The 19,498-nt window shown below is 35.2% G+C and overlaps 2 protein-coding genes across 14 annotated transcripts in view; one reads left to right on the forward strand and one right to left on the reverse strand.

The window, feature by feature from the left end:
• Window positions 1-15: 15 nt before the first annotated feature.
• Window positions 16-14,405, forward strand: LOC125650667 (ribosome maturation protein SBDS-like). The gene is made up of 6 exons (XM_048879135.2): window positions 16-189; window positions 3,131-3,260; window positions 5,220-5,420; window positions 8,654-8,738; window positions 9,142-9,227; window positions 14,030-14,405. The coding sequence occupies exons 1-6, from the start codon at window positions 62-64 to the stop codon at window positions 14,153-14,155; spliced, it is 756 nt and encodes a 251-aa protein (XP_048735092.1). The 5' UTR covers window positions 16-61; the 3' UTR covers window positions 14,156-14,405.
• Window positions 14,406-17,484: 3,079 nt separating this feature from the next.
• Window positions 17,485-19,498, reverse strand: part of LOC125650557 (leucine-rich repeat-containing protein 74B-like) — a 58,065-nt gene continuing 56,051 nt past the window's right edge. For all 13 annotated transcript variants that reach the window (XM_056153591.1, XM_048878967.2, XM_048878960.2 and 10 more), the window contains 2 exons: window positions 19,064-19,149; window positions 17,485-17,848 (listed from right to left, as the gene is read on the reverse strand). In XM_056153591.1, coding sequence (XP_056009566.1) covers window positions 17,752-17,848; window positions 19,064-19,149 — 183 coding nt within the window. In that variant the 3' untranslated portion in view covers window positions 17,485-17,751. The remainder of the gene's footprint in view (window positions 17,849-19,063; window positions 19,150-19,498) is intronic.

Genomic DNA, 19,498 nt, shown 5'->3' on the forward strand with positions numbered 1-19,498 from the left:
TTGCACTTCCGGTAATTTCCCAAACAAATATGTACCTGGCACTGGGCTTGATTCTTTAATTATGGCGTACTTTCAGCCAACAGGACAGAAAAGACTGACAAATGTAGCAGTGGTTAGACTTAAAAAAGGAGGCAAACGATTTGAAATAGCCTGTTATCCAAATAAAGTCGTTTCATGGAGAAATAAAGTGTAAGACATTTAATAGATCTGTAAAAATGAATAAATGGGTCGTGATATCAGTAGTGTGAATGGGAAGTGAATAAAACTCCGATATGCAGCTACACAACTTGCTGATTTTACTCGTAAAGCTTTTTATAGGTTGAAACAGTCTTTGCTCGTTCAAAATAATTTATCTGTGAAACTCTTCTGAAACTACATTGCTCACTAATCCTTCATGGTTCTGAAGTAATTGGATCATGGATTTTACTATAAATTTCCTCAACTGTGATCATCTAGCCTTTGAAAAACTACAACATCTTATATATAAAGATGTGTTGGGTACACGAAGAAAAACTTTAAATTTGGCAATCTAGGAACTTTCCCTGTCCGTTTCAAAGTTCTTATGGCTATGTTTGAATATTACAAAAGATTAAATGGTCTTAATACTTTAGAAATTATGTTACCTATAAAATTCTCAAAGCAGCTAAACTAGAAAGATACTTAACTTTTTGTTATTGGTTGTGAGGATTACTGGTAAAGATGCCTAACACATATCTTGAAAGATAACTAAAACTAACATCATTAGACATTTTTATGCCCCCGAGATCCAAGATCGGGGGGGGGGGGGGGGGGGAGCTTTGATATTTCACATGAGTATTCCTTTTGACAAAACCTTTCCGTGGGTACCAACATTTTTGACCCAGTGACCTTGGAGTTTGACCTACTTTTTGAAAACTTTAACCTTGCTAATAACTTTTGAACAGTAAGTGATAGAGCTTTGATATTTCACATGAGTATCCCTTGTGACAAGACCTTTCCATGGGTACCAACATTTTTCACCCAGTGACCTTGGAGTTTGACCTACTTTTTGACAATTTTAACCTTGCTTATAACTTTTGAACAGTAAGTGATGGAGCTTTGATATTTCACATGAGTATCCCTTGTGACAAGACCTTTCCATGGGTACTAAACCTTTTGACCTTGACATTTGACCTACATTTAATTTTTTTTTTACATTGGTCATAACTTCTAAATGGTAAATATTAGAGCTTTCATATTGTACAGGAGCATTTCTTGTGACAAGATTTTTCTACTGGTACCAAGATATTTGTCCTTGTGACCTTGGCCATCTTCGGAATTGGCCATTATTGAGGGCATTTGTGTTTCACAAACATCTTGTTTAATCTACATTTTATTTTAGGTGCTATTTACTCAAATTTAACATCAAAATTGGCAATATGCAACTCCAGAACATTGAATTTGCAAAGTTCTTGGGTAAATTGTATACTCCTTTAGTAAAATTATGAAAGACTATGAACTGGAAGTGAATCTGAAATTCCCAAGCAATAAAGTTATGCGATTTGTTATCATGTACTCAGCAAAAGTTAGAATTTCTTCACACCCTTTAGAAATTGATACCGGGTTCAACACTAATGCTAGTCCGGTTGGCTGAGGCAAGTAAATTTTGCCCAGGACTATCAGAATATAAGTTATGAGTAGTCCGGTGAACTACTGAAAAATCAAAAACCTAATGAAATGGATTAATGTGTAATCTTGAACACAACCACATTCATTCTGCTATTAGAAAATTATAGCTTGTAACACTGTAATTCAAGCCTATAATCTACATTCAAAAACGTCATGGTTTGATAAATAACTCGTTAAAATCAGAGGCTAAATTGAGTTTATTAGAAGGTCACTTTGCAGCAGAAATGCAGGATTTTGCTTCTAGATTGAGAATTTTCCGCGGTAGACCCCCTGCCACTATATGGGGAAAGCCCTATCCCCTTGTAGCTTTTCCTCCGGCAGCCATACTAGCTACTGACCTAGCAGGACTACTTAATTACGGAATCTACCAGTCCTTTGGACTACTATGGTGAAAAAGTGTATGTTGAACACTGGAATCTGGTAGATATGTTTGAAACCTTGTGTACTGAAAGATTCTCAATATTGTCGTTTTTAAACAACTGTGGTAGAAGATGAATTACATTTTATCTATGACTCTACTACCAAAAATTTTCTATATGCTTACAAATTTTAATTTTGTGAAAGAAAATCATGGCAAAGAATTGTGTAACCTAATGATGTTCAAGCTAGAATGGTGTTCAAGCTAGAATGCTATAAATATTTACATGAGTGCTTTGAAATGTGCTCTTGTAGTAGAGAGCAAACTGTACAATTATAGAATGTATAATATATGTTAAACATGTATCAGCATCTCAACCTTCCAGTGCACCAAATTAGCAACAGGCTTGAGATTGTTATAACTTTGGAAAACATTCCCATTAGTCTGGTGATGCATTCCTTTCTTCTTTTTTGTAATATTGTGCTTCATGTAATTGTATGCCAGTACATTTGGTGAAATCAAAATAAGATAAATAAATAGAAGTGACAGAGATATAATCTGTGTGTATTTGCTTCAATGATATCATTTCATGCAAATTCTTTGAAATGCAGCAAAATGTTGAAAATATTACACATTTTGCTTTAGAAATGATAGCATGCAGGCATAATCAGACACTCTTTTCACATATTTCATATTATTAAGATCATCATTTTATGTGTTATAGCAGTAAACTGTGTCTAATAACGCCTTGCTTTAAGCTGAAAATCATATTTTCAAAAATATGAAATTAGCACTAACAGTAATGTAATAATTTTTACCTCTTTTAAAACAAGGTGGTATTCCTAAGTTTTATGTAGCAATTGAATAGTTTGATCTCAAAATGTAACATAAGGGGCAGAAAATAGTCACTATCACACAGATAGTCCATTTTCAATGCTAAAACATTTAGAAATTGCATCTTTTGAGATAGAGTAGTTTATGGATAAGCAATCTAAATTCTGAACTTCATGGCTTTATTCTTGAAACTTGAGGAATGCAATACATTGAATTAAAATGTTGCGATGAAATTTTGAGCTGTATAAGAAAGAACGTGGAATTTTAATCAAAACTTTGTTTCTGTTTAAGAGAAACTGACATAGATGAAGTTCTTCAAACACATGCAGTTTTTGTCAATGTATCAAAGGGAGAAGTTGCAAAGAATGAGGATTTGAAGAAAATATTTGGCACAGATAATCAGTCAGAGATTTGTTTGCAGGTAACATTAATTTGAATTACATTATTACACTTTTTAAATGTTACTGTCAGTGTTTGATATAACTGTGCGAGTCACTGCCCGAGATGTTACTGTCAGTGTTTGATATAACTGTGCGAGTCACTGCCCGAGATGTTACTGTCAGTGTTTGATATAACTGTGCGAGTCACTGCCCGAGATGTTACTGTCAGTGTTTGTTATAACTGTGCGAGTCACTGCCCGAGATGTTACTGTCAGTGTTTGTTATAACTGTGCGAGTCACTGCCCGAGATGTTACTGTCAGTGTTTGATATAACTGTGCGAGTCACTGCCCGAGATGTTACTGTCAGTGTTTGTTATAACTGTGCGAGTCACTGCCCGAGATGTTACTGTCAGTGTTTGTTATAACTGTGCGAGTCACTGCCCGAGATGTTACTGTCAGTGTTTGATATAACTGTGCGAGTCACTGCCCGAGATGTTACTGTCAGTGTTTGATATAACTGTGCGAGTCACTGCCCGAGATGCATAAATTTTGCCGTAGGCGAACACATTTCTTTGTAGAGATGCCCGACTGGATGTGTTAAACTTCCCACTAAATAAAATTTAGAAATATCAAATCTACTTATCATACTGGGAATGAAGTAGTAACTAGCCAAGGGGCTTTATGAAATTATATATGATCAGGATCGAAGTTATTGGAATCGAGTCCTATAGTCACATAATTGCTTTAATTAGAAGATAGCTATTAATAAAAGCAATTTTGAAAATTATTTCCTCAGGTCTTTGGCAGGGCTGACATTTTTCACAGGCTGTCAGCCCTGCACGTCTAGCTAATTTTACCATGAGTTTCAAACACTGTTGCTGTATCAGATCACCTGACCCATATAGAATCTAGTCATCTTTTGTATAACAGTAAAAATTTTCCACAAAGCGTCCTTGCGTAAATATTAAAATTGGGTGGTGTGTTTTAAAAATATATCAAGAACCACTGGGTGTCCAATTCCAAAAAAGACAGTAAAATTCTGATAATTTTCTTTTATTGTGTAGATCATGTCCCCTGGGATCAGATTTGGTGACAATTGTGATTGAAAGTTTTACACGGGAAAACCTATAGCCAACTTCTGAAAAACAATAATATTGTAATTCATGAAAACAATATACAAGCATTTTTATGTTGTCTACTTTCAAGTTTGTTCAAATCATGGTCCGTCCCAGAGGTCAGTATTTGGGTCACAATGGGGGGAGGGGGGTCATATTTAATTGTAAAATGGAATTTATTCATAAATAGAAGTTTTGAAATATGCTCAAGAACAACAAGTTTGTGAAAACAAATAAGAATTTAAATCAAAAATTCAGTTTGTTATAGCACCTGAGGTTGGTCCACAGTAGGGGTTTAGATTTTTAAACATGGATATATTGGAGAAAAAATCTGTAGATTTAAGTCCTTTATTAAAAATTGTAAAAACAATAGGCAAGTATCCTCATGTAGCAAAATACAAGTTTGTTAAAAGTCTGGCCCTTGTGATAAGGTCACAATACAGTGTTCAAAGTGTTGAACAATATCTGTATAGAAAAATGATGTTTAAAATGTTCTTCCCATTTGAAGAATGGCTACATTTTTACCATGTATGCAAACCTCCACCTCCACCCCCTCATGGGGCAAAGGGTTAAGATGCAATTAAGGTTTACATTGGAATTACTTAAGTTCCTCTCATCAGCAAGACAATTACAATGTGAGAAAATAATATATAACCATGTAACGGTAGTATAAATTAAGATGTGTAAGAATTATGAACCCTTGGGTTAGATTGGGTCTACAAGTATGAAACCCAGAGATATGTGGGAATCTCTCTCAGTATTTCAAAGAGCAGTAAAGTAATTACAGAATATCAAAATAATATGCAAGCAGCTCATTGGCTTCTTAAAGATTTGAGATTTGATTTGCAATTTTCAAATATTTTGTGTTTTTTTGGTTGTTGTCAGATACTGAAAAAGGGAGAGTTGCAAGTATCCGATAAGGAACGACATGCGCAGCTAGAATCTATGTTTAGAGACATTGCAACAACAGTTTCAGAAAAGTGTGTGAATCCAAAAACCAATCGTCCCTACACTGTCACTTTGATTGAAAAGGCCATGAAAGACCTTCATTTTTCGGTGAAACCAAACAAAAGTACAAAACAGCAGGTACTATGTGATCTAGATTTTAATTATGCTACATTGTTATTATAATTAATCATATTTTCATTGGACAGCAATGTCAGTTTGTACATCGATATATCAGTCCATCTACGTTTTGAAAACTGTTTTTAGCTCACCTGAGCTGAAAGCTCAAGTGAGCTTTTCTGATCGTCTGTTGTACGTCATCTGTTTGTAAACTTTTTACATTTTTGACTTCTTCTCCAGAACCACTGGGCCAATTTCAACCAAAGTTAGCCAAAAGCATCCTTGGGTGAAGGGCTTTCAAATTTGTTCAAATGAAGGGCCATGTCTCTTTGAAAGGGGAGATAATCACAAAAATGTAAAAATAGGGTGGGGTCATTTAAAAATCTTCCTCTCAAGAACCACTGGGCCAGAAAAGCTGAAATTTACATGCAGATTCAAGTTTGTTCAAATCATGCCCCCCCCCCCCCCCCCCCCCCCCCCCAGGGGTTGGATGGGGCCACAATAGGGGATCAAAGTTTTACATACAAATATATAGGATATATCTTTAAATATCTTCTTCTCAAGAACCACTGAGTCAGAAAAGCTGATATTTACATGAAAGCTTCCTGACATAATGCAGATTGAAGTTTGTTAAAATCATGGTCCCTGGAGGTTGAATGGGGCCACAATAGGGGATCAAATTTTTACATGCAAATATATAGGAAAAATCTTCTTCTCAAGAACCACTGAGCCAGAAAAGCTGAGATTTACATGAAAACTTTCTGACATATTTCAGATTTACGTTTGTTAAAATCATGGTCCCTGGGGGTAGGGATGGGGCCACAAGGGGTGATCAGAGTTTTGCATACAAATATATTGGGAAAATCTTTAAAAATATTCTTCTCAAAAACTACTGGGCCAGGAAAGTGGAAATTTACATGAAAGCTTCCTGACAAAGTGCAGATTCAAGTTTGCAAAAATCATTGCTCCCTGGGGGTAGGATGGGGCCACAAGGGGGGATCAAAGTTTTACATATATATATGTAAGACTCCAAAGTGCGATGGTACTCCAAAGTGCGATGGTCACGCCAAAGTGCGATGGTCTGCGCCAAACCCCGATGGTGTGGCACTCCAAAGTACGATGGTCCTCACTCATGCGCCAAAGTGCGATCGTCTGACACGCTAAAGTGCGATGTTGTGACTTGCCGAAATCGATTGGTTTGTAAACGACACTGTGTTTTGTAAAAATCATGGCCCACGAGGGTAGTTTGAGGCCACAATAGGGGATCAAAGTTTTACATGGAAATATATAGGGAAAATCTTTAAAAATCTTCTCAAGAGCCAATGAGCCAGAAGAGCTGAGATTTACATGAAAGCTTCCTGACATAGTTCAGATTCAAGTTTGTTCAAATCATGGCCCTGGGGGTATGTTGGGGCCACAATAGGGGATCAAAGTTTTACATGGGAAATTGGGAATAAATAGAAAAAATCTTTAAAAATCATCCTCTCAAGAACCAATGGGCCAGAGGAGCCGAAATTTACATGAAAGATTCCTGACATAGACGATAGTGCAGATTCATGTTTGTAAAAATCATGGCCTCCAGGAGTAGGTTGGGGCCACAATACGGACTAAGGTTTTACAAGCAAATATATATGGAAAGTCTTCAGATATGGGCCAAGGTAACTCAGGTGAGCGATGTGGCCCTTGGGCGTCATGTTCAGTTCTGGGCTGATGGTGCTTGAACACCGTTGGTATTAGTGTATCACACTAGAGGGCAATTACATTGAAAAAGAAGAGGTGGATCTCAACCAGAAATAAGTTAGGCTGGTTACTTATTAACTCAGCCTCGAAAACCAGCTTAAGCTTATCTGATGAAGCTGATATCTGGGATTGGGTTAGGATGTGGCCAGGGTATCAAACCTTGACATAATATTAAAACATTTCCTCAATAATCTAATCATTTCAATGTATTGCAGATTCATATTCAACTAGGGTTGGGTTTCAATAGGAACTAAAAGTTTTACATGAGAATATGTAGAAAATAAAAAGAAATTCTACAGTAGCAGGACCATACTAAATCATATCAATATGTGTGAATTCACTGGTTTTTAGCTCACCTTAGTTGTTCTGATCATCCATTGTCCATCGTCTGTCCGTCTGTCTGTAAACTTTTCATACTTTCAACTTCTTCTCCAGAACCACTTGACTGATTTCAACTAAACTTGATACAAATCATCCTTTGGTGAAAGGAATTGAAGTTTGTTCAGATGAAGGGCTATTCCCCTTCAAAGGGGAGATTATTACAAAAATGCAAAAATAGGGTGGGGTTATTTAGGAATCTTCTTAAGAACCACTGGGCCAGAAAAGCTGAAATTTACATGAAAGCTTCTTGACATAGTGGAGATTTAAGTTTGCTAAAAATCATGACTCCCAGGGGTAGGATGGGGCCACAATAGGAGATCAAAGTTTTACATGCTAATATATAGGGAAATTATTTGAAAGTCTTCTTCTAAAGAACCATTAAGCCATAAGAGTAGAGATTTACCTATAAGCTTCCTGGTATAAACCACTGGACTAGGAAAGTACAAATTTACGTGGAAGCTTCCTGACATAGTGCAGATTCAAGTTTGTTAAAACCATGCTCCCCGGGGGTGGGGCCACAATAGGAGATCAAAGTTTTACATACAAATATATAGGGAAAATCCTTAAAAATCTTTTTCTCAAGAAATTGGGCTAGAAAAATTTACATTTACATGAAAGCTTCCTGATATAGTGCAGGTTCAAGTTTGTAAAAATCATAGCCCCCGAGAGTAGGTTGGGGCCACAATAAGGATAAAAGTTTTACATGTGAATATGTAGAGAAAATCTTTAAATATGGGCCAAGGTGACTCAGGTGAGGGATGTGTTCCATGGGCCTCTTGTTTTTTTTGGAGCCTTGGGTTAAGTTGGGGGTAAATTAGGGGAAAAAAATCTTTAATATCTTTTAAGATATCTTGTCCAGAACAGCAAGTTATTTATATTGATATTGAATCATCCTAATGTTGTGTTGATGAAAGTTTGGTAAAGTCATAACACCATGGGGCATGATATGGTCACACTTTGTTAGGGGATTAAAGAGAGTAAAAGTCTTCTGAGCAGGGCCAAGGTGACTCAGATGAGTGTTGTGGCTTATCAGTCTGGTTTTGAACTTGACCCTTAATGATGACGATGATGATGATGTGCATATTTTGGACGATTTGCAGTACTCTTGTAAATATTGGTATTTGCTTGAACAGGCCTTAGAAGTTATAAAGCAGCTGAAGGAAACACAGACTATTGACATACAGAGAGCATTGATGAGGCTTAGGATAATGGTTCCAGGTAACTCAGAAGTTCTTGTCAGTGCATGAACAAATAAAAGAAAGGCTTCACATGGAACATTTATACGTATTCAGCATACCTTGTAGGTACACAGACTCAGTTAAGATAAAGATCTCACCCGGAACAGAGGGGGTTTAACAGTCAATTCTGCACTCATATGGCTCTCCAAAAACCTATTATAATGTAGTGAATATATGATAAATATCAGATTTAGTAAAATTCCCAAAGATGAGAACATTACAATTGTCTCTTATTTTCTGTTAGAAAGTTCTCATACAGTGATAGTGAAAATGCATCCAATTATTGTGCATGCGTTTTTTCAGAAATCATTTATTCTTTTTGTGAAAAGTTATGAATTTGTCATTTTATGTCACTTGGAGTTCTTGAATTAAAAATTTGACAGGAAAAGATGGAAAGAAAGTAAAGGAAAAATTGAAGAAACTTGCAACTAGAGTGGAAGAAGAAGATTTTTCTCCAGATCTTGAAATGGTAGGTTCAGTCTACAGTAAGTATATACATGTAATATCAAATGTTACATTTTTCATATACTATGCCAAAAGGTTGTAGTAGTCAGGGTTTTGATAAATAGTGCTTGACCTAAAGGGAAGTGCACTATTTGTCAAAATCCTGACTACTATTTTGACATAGTATGCAAAAAATATAACATTTATGATTATTATGCTGACTGTCCATATTTACATTTCAATGTAACAAAAAGTGATCACTTCAATGACACTTCCAAAGTGGAATGATGCGGATATTTTAAATGCAGTATTGATTAATTTGTTATTCCATTGAGGCATGATCATCAAAAATGGATGATATTAAACTCATCATTTTTGTGTCAGTCAAATATCTGGATGAGTTTGTATTAATTAATAGTTATAAACTTTAGTTTATATATATATATTTTATCCTCGATAAGGGAAGATTGCTGCAGTGGTGTAGTGGATAGCGCATTTGCTTAGCAAGTGCACTGCCCTGCCCCAGGTTCGAATCCACATATTTGAGCACATTTTTTTTTTTCGGAATAAATATAGTTAAATTGGAAAAGTTAGAAGATAAAAAAGTAAAGTTACACAAAGAAATAGTGAAAGTGTACATATATCTACGCTCTATGCAAAAAAAATTAGGGTAACAAAGAAAGCATAGTAATTCTCAATACATATACATGTTTATACACCCATATTATCAAAATATTATAATTTTCTTAATCATGTCACAAAATCATGTAACAGGAACAGGAGGATCAAATTATTTTCCTAAAAGTTATAGTGGATCCAAGAAGGGTGGAGGATGTAAAATAGCTTGTGAGCACTTCTCATATATGGCTTATCTGGTAGACTTTAAACTTTGTACAATGCTTCATTGCCATTTGTAGATGTGCATATTGTAGGGACAGGAGGATCCAATAATTTTCCTAAAAGTTATAGTGGATCTAAGAGGGGTTGAGGATGTAAAATAGCTTGTGAACGCTTCTCCTCCTATATTGCTTATCTAATAGATTTGAAACTTTGTACAACATGCTCCATTGCCATTTGTAGATGTGCAAATTGTCAGGACAGGAGGATCCAATTATTTTCCTAAAATTTATAGTGGATCTAAGAGGGGTTTAGGATTTTAAAATAGCTTGTGAACTCTTCTCCTTTATGGCTTATCCATAGACTTTGTACAATACTTCAATGCCATTTGCAGATGTTCATATTGTAGGGACAGGAGGATCCAATTGTTATCTTAAAGTTATAGTGGATCTAAGATGGGTGGAGGGTGTAAAATAGTTTGGGAACACTTCTCCTATGTGGCTTATGGGAGTTCATAATGTCTATGTTCCTGTCCATGCTTTCTCCTCCATACCATACAGTACATTAATAATAATTAAGTATTCTTTAATATTAAAATAAAATTCTAAAAATTTAAGGTCACCCATTCTTGTCCTTTGAGTATAAGATCCTGGAATTTTCCTCATAGTAATATTTTCTAGATTTAAATAACAAGGTACTCATCTATAATTTTACTAGTGGGATCATTTTGTGCATCACACCAAGTGTTTCCTTTCAAATCAAAATGTTCTTCTGACCACAAAAGCTGTCAAAAGACAATACCTGCACACAAGTGTTTGCCTTTAAATATACTCTATACCATATATATTCTTGCTGCATATGTCAAGATGCATTGAGTCTTCTGTTGGGCAAGTGCCGTGGGGTCATCCAAAACCCCATAACTTTTTGATTCTTCAAATATCTTTAAAATGCTCGAGTTTCCAACCCTTAAAGTAAATACACTCTTGTTGCACACGACACAGTGCACTGAGCATCAGGTTTTTGTTCGTTGTTTTACCACTCCATTTGCCCCTCAAGGTGAAAAAGAAAATTCCGAAAACTTAATTGCACATCTAAAGGACACCACTTATCATCTCTCACAAGATAATTAGGCTATCGTGTAAAATGTAAGTGGAATTTTTATACGCCCGTTGAAGACGGGACGTATTATGGTATGACGTCGTACGTCTGTCCAGACCTTGTAGGCAGGATACAGACCGAACCGTAAGCTCCAGGATTTTACAACTTCGTGTATTTGATCACCATGATGAGAGGAAGATGCCTATTGTTTTTCAAGGTCAGGAGTCAAAGATCATGGTCATAGTATTACTTAGTAGGAAAACTTGTAGGCAGGATACAAACCGAACCATAAGCTCCAGGATTTTGCAACTTGGTACATTTGATCACCATGATGAGAGGAAGATGCCTATTGTTTGTCAAGGTCAGAAGTCAAAGGTCAAGGTCGTAGTATTACTTAGTAGGAAAACCTTGTAGGCAGTATACAAACCGAACTGTTGGAGCTAGGACCGTCTAACTCTGTACATATACACTTTATGCCAAGTGGAGGATGCCTATTGTTTCTAAAGGTCAAGGTCATAGTAGCAGGATGCAGACCGATTCGTTGGGGCAAGGACCATTAAACTTGGTACACATACATTTTATGCCAAGTGAAAATATTATATAGAATACATGATTTGTCTTGTTTTTGCCGATGCAAAGAAAGTATGTCACACCCTGATGATTGCTGATACTACTTGAAGGCAAGTTCTACAAATCATGGTGTAAGAAAAACACTCTATATTAGCTTTTCACGGGCATATTATGTACTGTTGGTGGTACTCTTGATGAAAAACATGGGGTTTTTTTTTACCCTCAAGGTAAAATTAAGTTCTAAACTACAGGACACCACCTAACAAATTCCAATAGATTAATTAGTTACTGCTGAAAATAAAATAAAAGAGGAGTTTGAGGATGAAGAAAGTGTGACAGACAAACGGACTGACCAGGGTAACAACTATATACTCAAACTTTCTTCAGAAAGTGCAGGTATAATGATTCAAAATATTAATTAGATATTGTTCACTTTTGTCTTGTTCATATCTAGCCAACAACTAAAGTCACACAAGTACAGTGCTCCCTCGATATATTGCCAACTTTTGTTCAAGATGAATTTGGGCAATAAAGCGGGGGGGTGGGGGTGGCAATATAACGAATTCACCATTACGTACAGTTCACTGAGCAGTCAGAAGAAATTTAATACCATAAAGTTATTTGGACTCCATTCTGTATAAACATTTAGATGATCTCGAGTTTAATTCAGCAGTTATTAGTAATTAACCTGAATACTTTATCCAGATTGTCACACTTCAATGCACCACTATCAAAGTACAGGTGCAATTACTGGTGGGTATTAGGTAATTGGCATCATTATCAAGGGTAAACCCCATAACATTTGACCATTTGTTGGTGAAAATCAGTGGCATATGGCATTATGCGGGGTTGGCATTATAACGGGGGTGCTAACATGGGAAGAAATCTGTTTTTTTTAAAGGATTTTCAGGCATTATAACGGGGGTGCTAACATGGGAAGAAATCTGTTTTTTAGGATTTTCAGGCATTATAACGGGGGTGCTAACATGGGAAGAAATCTGTTTTTTAGGATTTTCAGGCATTATAACGGGGGCAATATATCAAGGGAGCACTGTTTATACACAACCACCAGACAGTCAGAGTTTAACATTTATTTACATATCCAACTGAAAACTCATATTGATTACTAACATACATGCCTACATCAGAAGAACATACAATATGTACAAAACAACAAAAAATTAAAATACAGTTTGGCGTTCTGGGGGCTTCTCATTCTTATAACTCCAATACTACATAACTATATGTACTCTACTCTACTCTACACTAACTCTAGTGAACTAGCCTTGGGCTGATCCCAGCAGGTCACGTACGACCATCTGGACTAAAACCACAACTAAGCAACTGGCTGATCCCAGTGAGCTACCCCGGGTTGATCCCAACGGGTCCAAAAGGAGTGATGAAGCTCCGGGCTGATCCCAAGGAGCTACCCGCGACTGAATCTAGCGGGTTAATGAACACAAAAAACAAGCTCCGGGCTGATCCCAAGGAGCTGCCCGGGGTGATCCCAGCGGGCGAGAAAACAGACTGAAGCTCCGGGCTGATCCCAGGGAGCTGAATGAGCAAATCCCCATGCATGCAAAACTGAATGGAAATGAAGCTCCGGGCTGATCCCAGGGAGCTTACCCGGGGCTGATCCCAGCGGGTAACCAACAAACCCGAATACAAATCCAATGAAGCTCGAGCTGATCTGTGAGCTTAACCATGTATATACAGAGAAACATAGACGTGGCCGAGATTCCTGCCCGAATAACGTGTCAACCTAATATCTACAATATACCGCCTGCCAACATAATTCATATACAGGTTCTAATACAATACATGTACATATAAACAAATAATGTATGTAATAAGTAAATAATCCCTTGGGGGCAAAATTCCCCCAGGAATGAACGCCAAATGAACGAAAGGAATGAGTGAAGCCCCCAAGAACCGGTAGTCATGAAAAAAGAAAAAAAAAAAAAAAATTTTTAACATGTAATAATAATAGGCTCATGTACACAGTAGAAAAAAAAAAAAAAAAAAAGAAACAACATATTACAAATATGACATTTGTACTTGTGCTTTTTGAACAGCCTCTACATCTGTTCTAATATATCTGTTGTAGCAGTCTGAAGACCAACGACCTAATTCTTTAATAACATGATCTTCAACACCAGCTGCAGCCGCTGCTGTAGCTGCACCTATCCTAAAAGAATGACCTGAAAATTTGTTATCATCATATCCAATCCGAAGGAGTATCTCTTTCAGTTGCAGAACAAAAGTGTCTTCATTTATCAAATTTCTGCAAAATATTTACTTGACATTCTCTGTATATTACAGGTCATTTTGGTTGATCCAGGTTGTTTTCGGGAGGTTGATGACCTTGTGAGAACTATTACTAAAGGCAAAGGTCAGTTGGAAGTTATCAGTCTGAAGGACATTGAAGAAGGAGATGAGATGTTATGACAGCATCAATTAACATGGCTTTCAACACTTCCACTGCCTCTCAGAGCTGCAGTCATTTAGTGCAGTTACCAAAGTCAATATTTTGACAAATGTGTAATATTTCAAAAAGAAACAATATTATATTGATATATTGCATAATTTATTGCAGCAAACAAGTTTAAATACACACTTTTTTGTACCTTTAAGGCTGTGGCCAAATAGCCATATTGAGCTAATAAATAAAATGACATTTGTTTATGTCAATGCAACATTTTCTTTTCAAAGGCTTTTACCTTTAAAATTTTAAGTATACATTAATGATGTAGACAAGTTTAGTTACAAGTTCATTGGCAAAATCTGTTCAATAATAAGATATGTAAACAAAGAGCAGTGGTGTAAAGCATTGCTAGAAACTATGCAGTTTTTATCCTAATGGACATTATCAAACTGGGGGCTTAGCCAGTTTTAAAACTGAGGGTCCAAGTGCAAGAAAAACTAAGCTCAGAATCCACTTGGATTTAGAAAAGTTCACCTGGAAATGAGGAGACAGTTTCACAAAATTATGTGTCCTGAAAATTAACATATTTTTAAAATGCCTCATGCACGAAATCCAGGTGTATTATGCCTAGAAATTTTGTATAGGTCATGTAACTGTATGGAATAACTTGTGGTACATAGGATCCACTGACAGCACGAGATAACAGAAAAATAGTCAAAAGATCATCAATGAAAAAAAATTAAAAAGAAATTCTCATAAAAGAAAAATGCCTTAAAAAAGCTACATGTATGTGTGATAGAATATTGCCTTATATCATGATTACCCAAGCTCATGTATCTTGGGGATATTCAGGACTACCTTAGTGTGAAATCTTTTCATGCTTTTTTTTTTTGTTGAATATCTGTAGCAATTCCCATGGAGATGCAGTGCAAGAGGCAGGTAGCATTCTATATATTGAAAAATCTTACAGTCTTTGCCGAATCTTGCTAAGTCACTGGATTCTAATATAATCTTCATAGATTTGTGCCATCTTTGATTTTAACACAAAAGATTCCGGAGGATTTTTGATGTTGTGCAAATATGTTTATCCATTTAGTGTATATTTTACAATTTTTTTTAATTACACATTTACACTGTGTACTACAACAAGCAAATTTCACACTGAGGAAGTAATGTGTTCAACCAAAGTATTTCCAAATTACAACCATATTTCCAATGTTAAGCTTGCTATTGCATGAATTTTTCACGAGTTTAAGTCGGACAAAGGTCTTTTGATATGTGTTAAATAATTATAAGAGTCTGACTAGTATTACCCAAATTATTTGAATTTAACTGCTCAATTTGATTATGAAAAGTGGAGTTCAACACTGGCACTCTGAAAGTGTTGATGGATTATTAGTTTGTAGCAAATGCTATTTGTGAAACAATGCTTTAACAGATGTACATGTATTTACTTAAAAGTCCTAATATTCACAAAAATGTAGATTTTCTATTCTACATGCATTTTGCAGTGGCACATTCTTAACAAGTTATTGAATTCAGAGTACCGGGGTATCCAATCGTGGATTTTATTTCTTTCGCAACAAGAAGATTGACATTAGATGGCTCCCTGTGGAGATTTCCCAGTTAACTGCTTCACAATCACACGTCTGTAAACTGTATTAATTCATATTGTTGATGCCACTAAACTGTATAATGTTTTTGTATAGTGCTTGTACCCGATGTTAATGCACTACAGATGGTTGATTATTGTGAAATACTGCACTTAATGACAATCTCCAATATTATTTGTGCACTAAACTATAGTTTTTTTTTCTAAACAGTTATGTATGATATATATTGAAAGTACTATGGTTTTTTTTCTATCAGTCTCTGTGGTGATGGTAACTCTACTGGTTTACATTGTGAATACTTTAAAGAAAATAAATTAAGGCACATGAGGATCACTACATCACTGGGCAAACGTCACAGATGAAAATTTCTAATTAAAAAATTAATACAATTAAGCCTTTGACTTTTGTGAGCTTTAACTATTATGTATAATAGGCAAAAAACTTTAAAATTTTGAAGACTTTTTTTATCTTCAGGTTTTGGTAAACCCAAACAATGTATTTGAAAATTAAGGAAACTGATGAATTATATTGCTTACTACAGCTTTATTATTTTCAAATTTTTGTAACAGCAGCCATACTGTTCATTCAAATGAAACTTTTGATACATTGGATTGTGCATTTATAATATAGTCTTCAGTTGTACCAAGAGTTATTCAGATGAGCTGGAACAATATTTTGAAATAAGTTTACACTTACTAAAATTAAAACCTGTAAGCCATTTAGTGTGTTTAAATAAAGATCCTGTTCACAAATTTACATATTTCTATATGTACAATGTCAAATTAGCCATAGTCATGGGGTCAAAATTTGTTATCATGTGTAGGGACATGCAAGTTCATCAATAGCTATTAGGAGAAAGTGAACTAGTTTAAAAGATTGTCAACTCTTCAACCATGAAATCACGACTAGATGAATATGCCAAACCAAGAAAATTTGACACAAAGGGGAAAAAATGAGTCGACAGTATTCATGTGTACTAATTTAAGAAATATCACTGAATCACATAAAATCTGTAGGTGCGATATTTTTTGAAACGGGTTAAAATTTTGTGAAAATAAAAAAATCTTCCCATTGTACTGGTATTCATTTATATAAAGTCTCGCTTACATCACACAAAATGTGTAGGAGGAGTGTAGCAATATGAAATAATCTTAGACATTTCATTTTCAGCTAGTGGCCAAAATTTGTTTGATAAAATAAAAAATAATGTACATGTACTTGTATCTCTATGTAGTATTCGTTTGAATGGTCTTGCTAGGAGGAGTGTCATTTGAAATAATTATTAAGCAATTATGGCCATATTGTTTGTTGAAATAACAAGAGTGTTTGTGTTGTCCATGATCAGCGATATATAGAGAGAGAGAGAAAGAGAGAAACAACCACTGCTGATTGTAAACTTAAAAGGACTGAATATAGATTTATGTCTCAATCCTGGGAATGGAGGAAATTGATTGTATTTAAAACATTTTTGCAATGGCATTGTGAAATGTAGATCTATGAAAGTATATATGCCACAAGTAAATCCGATACACACGGTAAAATACAAAGAATCTGAAAATTCTTTCAGGGATCAGGTTCTGGGACCATGAAACTTAAATGAGTTCACTTTTGATCCAAGTCTCAATTTTTATTAAAGGAACATAGAGTGAAAATATGAGGATGAAATCAAAAGTAAGCTCATCTAAGTTTGAAGGGAGCCAGGTGATGCTTTGAGCCTATGATCAACAGTTACAGACAACACACCTGTGTATATTTATTTTTACAGGGAAATTATCCTAGCACAGAACAGTAAGGACATAAAATCATCTAAAATGTAAACATATTGTAAGAAACCAGAATTTTTCATTTGTAAAAAAAAAAAAACAATAACCATAAATTCCTTCATGTCCAAAAATTCTTGTTATGGCTAAATAATGGACAGACGTTTGCAGTCTATCAAGGTCACAAAGATTTTCAGTCTGTTGCTGGTATGTTGTTACGGGTCTGGCTTGTTTAGTCTGTTTCTGTTATGTTGTTACGGGTCTGGCTTGTGTAGCGGTCAGAATCACATTAATGTTTTCCTGCTGACTTTCTTGGAACCCAGTATGTCCACTCACCATCTCACTGTAAGAGAAACCAAACTGTTTATAACTGAGTAAGCATAACATGCATTGATTTATATTCTACAATGTCAAAAGATTTACTTACTGGCCAGGTATATACAATTATTGACTTCTGATGTGGTCTACTTGTCACTATAATGGACCTGGTCGGATATTGGTTGACTGAAGCCTTCATCAACCAATATCTGAACAGACTCGTAGAACAGTGAGTATAGGCTGAATGAAAAGCTATAATTGTTTTAGTAAATTATCAAGAATTTTACAATAGTTTTCACAATATTTATTCCATTCCTTCAAGAAATAATGGTATTGAATTTGACTTACCAATACACATACATTAAATTTGATTGGTTGTTAAAAACATCAAGAAATTTTAGGTTGGTCAAGACATAAATCCTGAATAAACCTCCCAAAATTAATATTGTGGTGAACTCGCTATGCAGTACACACCAAGAAATGTCATCTGGACCAATCTGAGTGTATCAAAATTCCTGATAATTCCTGATAATGGTTATTATACATGTATCCCCAAAAGCAAAGTTTTGGGGGTACTGCAGACACACCTTTTTTTGGCTTAATTGGCATACATTTAATCAATATTCACTGATGAAAATCTGTGGACCTTTAAATTATTACCAGTAGACTTATCAATGAGGGTTGAGAAATTTATCTTACCTAGAACTATTACAGTAAACTTTACCATAAAGTTTTGTGTAATGTGCACAGGATCCGAGGGATGTACAACCTTGAATTCCTATTCTAAACCCAGAGCTTAACGTTTGTACAAATGAGGATACTAGCATATGAATTTGACAAATTGTGTTTCTTTTAATTTAAGCAATGGTGAATCTTGCTATGTCACTGGATTCTAATTCTCATGTATCTTTTTTTATATTTACACTTTCATTTCTGTCGGAATTCTCTGTAGTTGAAATGGGTGTACTATATTATTTATCATTTATCAAGTAGTCCTGTATTCATACGTGCATTGTTTACAACTGCAGCATGATCATGAGGAAATGTCTATCATTACAATTTGTACAGATATAAAAAACAAAAACTTGGAAATCGAAATGTAAATATCATTAAATAAGACATGTGAATTGTTTAATTTCTATGGTAAAGCTTAATACAAGGAAATTTATATGTATCTACAGTGGTCTTATCATAGTTATCTGTGAAACATGATTGTAGCTTATTATTTTAGTTTCCATACCTAAAGTTGATTTCTCCATCCCCATCACTGTCCAGTTCTTTCAGCAAGATCTGTACTTCATCATGAGAGAGCTTTATTCCAGTGTCCTGTTAAAAGAAAAGACACAGAAAATTAGATATTTTAATTTCAGATATTCTTGTTATAATGGAGACAAATTAGAAGCTATGCACTGTGCTTGTATCAGCTATAAAACAATGTGAGTCGTGGAGTCTCAAAACTCTTTCTCACTTAAACTTGCAACATTTAGTGCTAAAATGGAGCGCTAAATTATCATAAACTCAAATAATTGAAGATATCTCTTATCATTTGAAGATATAATCAATTCAATTATTGTGCGCAACAATTGAATGGATGTGTGCATCAATTGAATATCAATTATTGCTCTGCTTAATTCAACTGAAGAGAGCATCTATCAAATTATTGCATGCATTGATT

The sequence above is a fragment of the Ostrea edulis genome, chromosome 1, assembly GCF_947568905.1.
Source record: "Ostrea edulis chromosome 1, xbOstEdul1.1, whole genome shotgun sequence".
In the NCBI taxonomy this organism is placed as follows: Eukaryota; Metazoa; Mollusca; class Bivalvia; order Ostreida; family Ostreidae; genus Ostrea; species Ostrea edulis.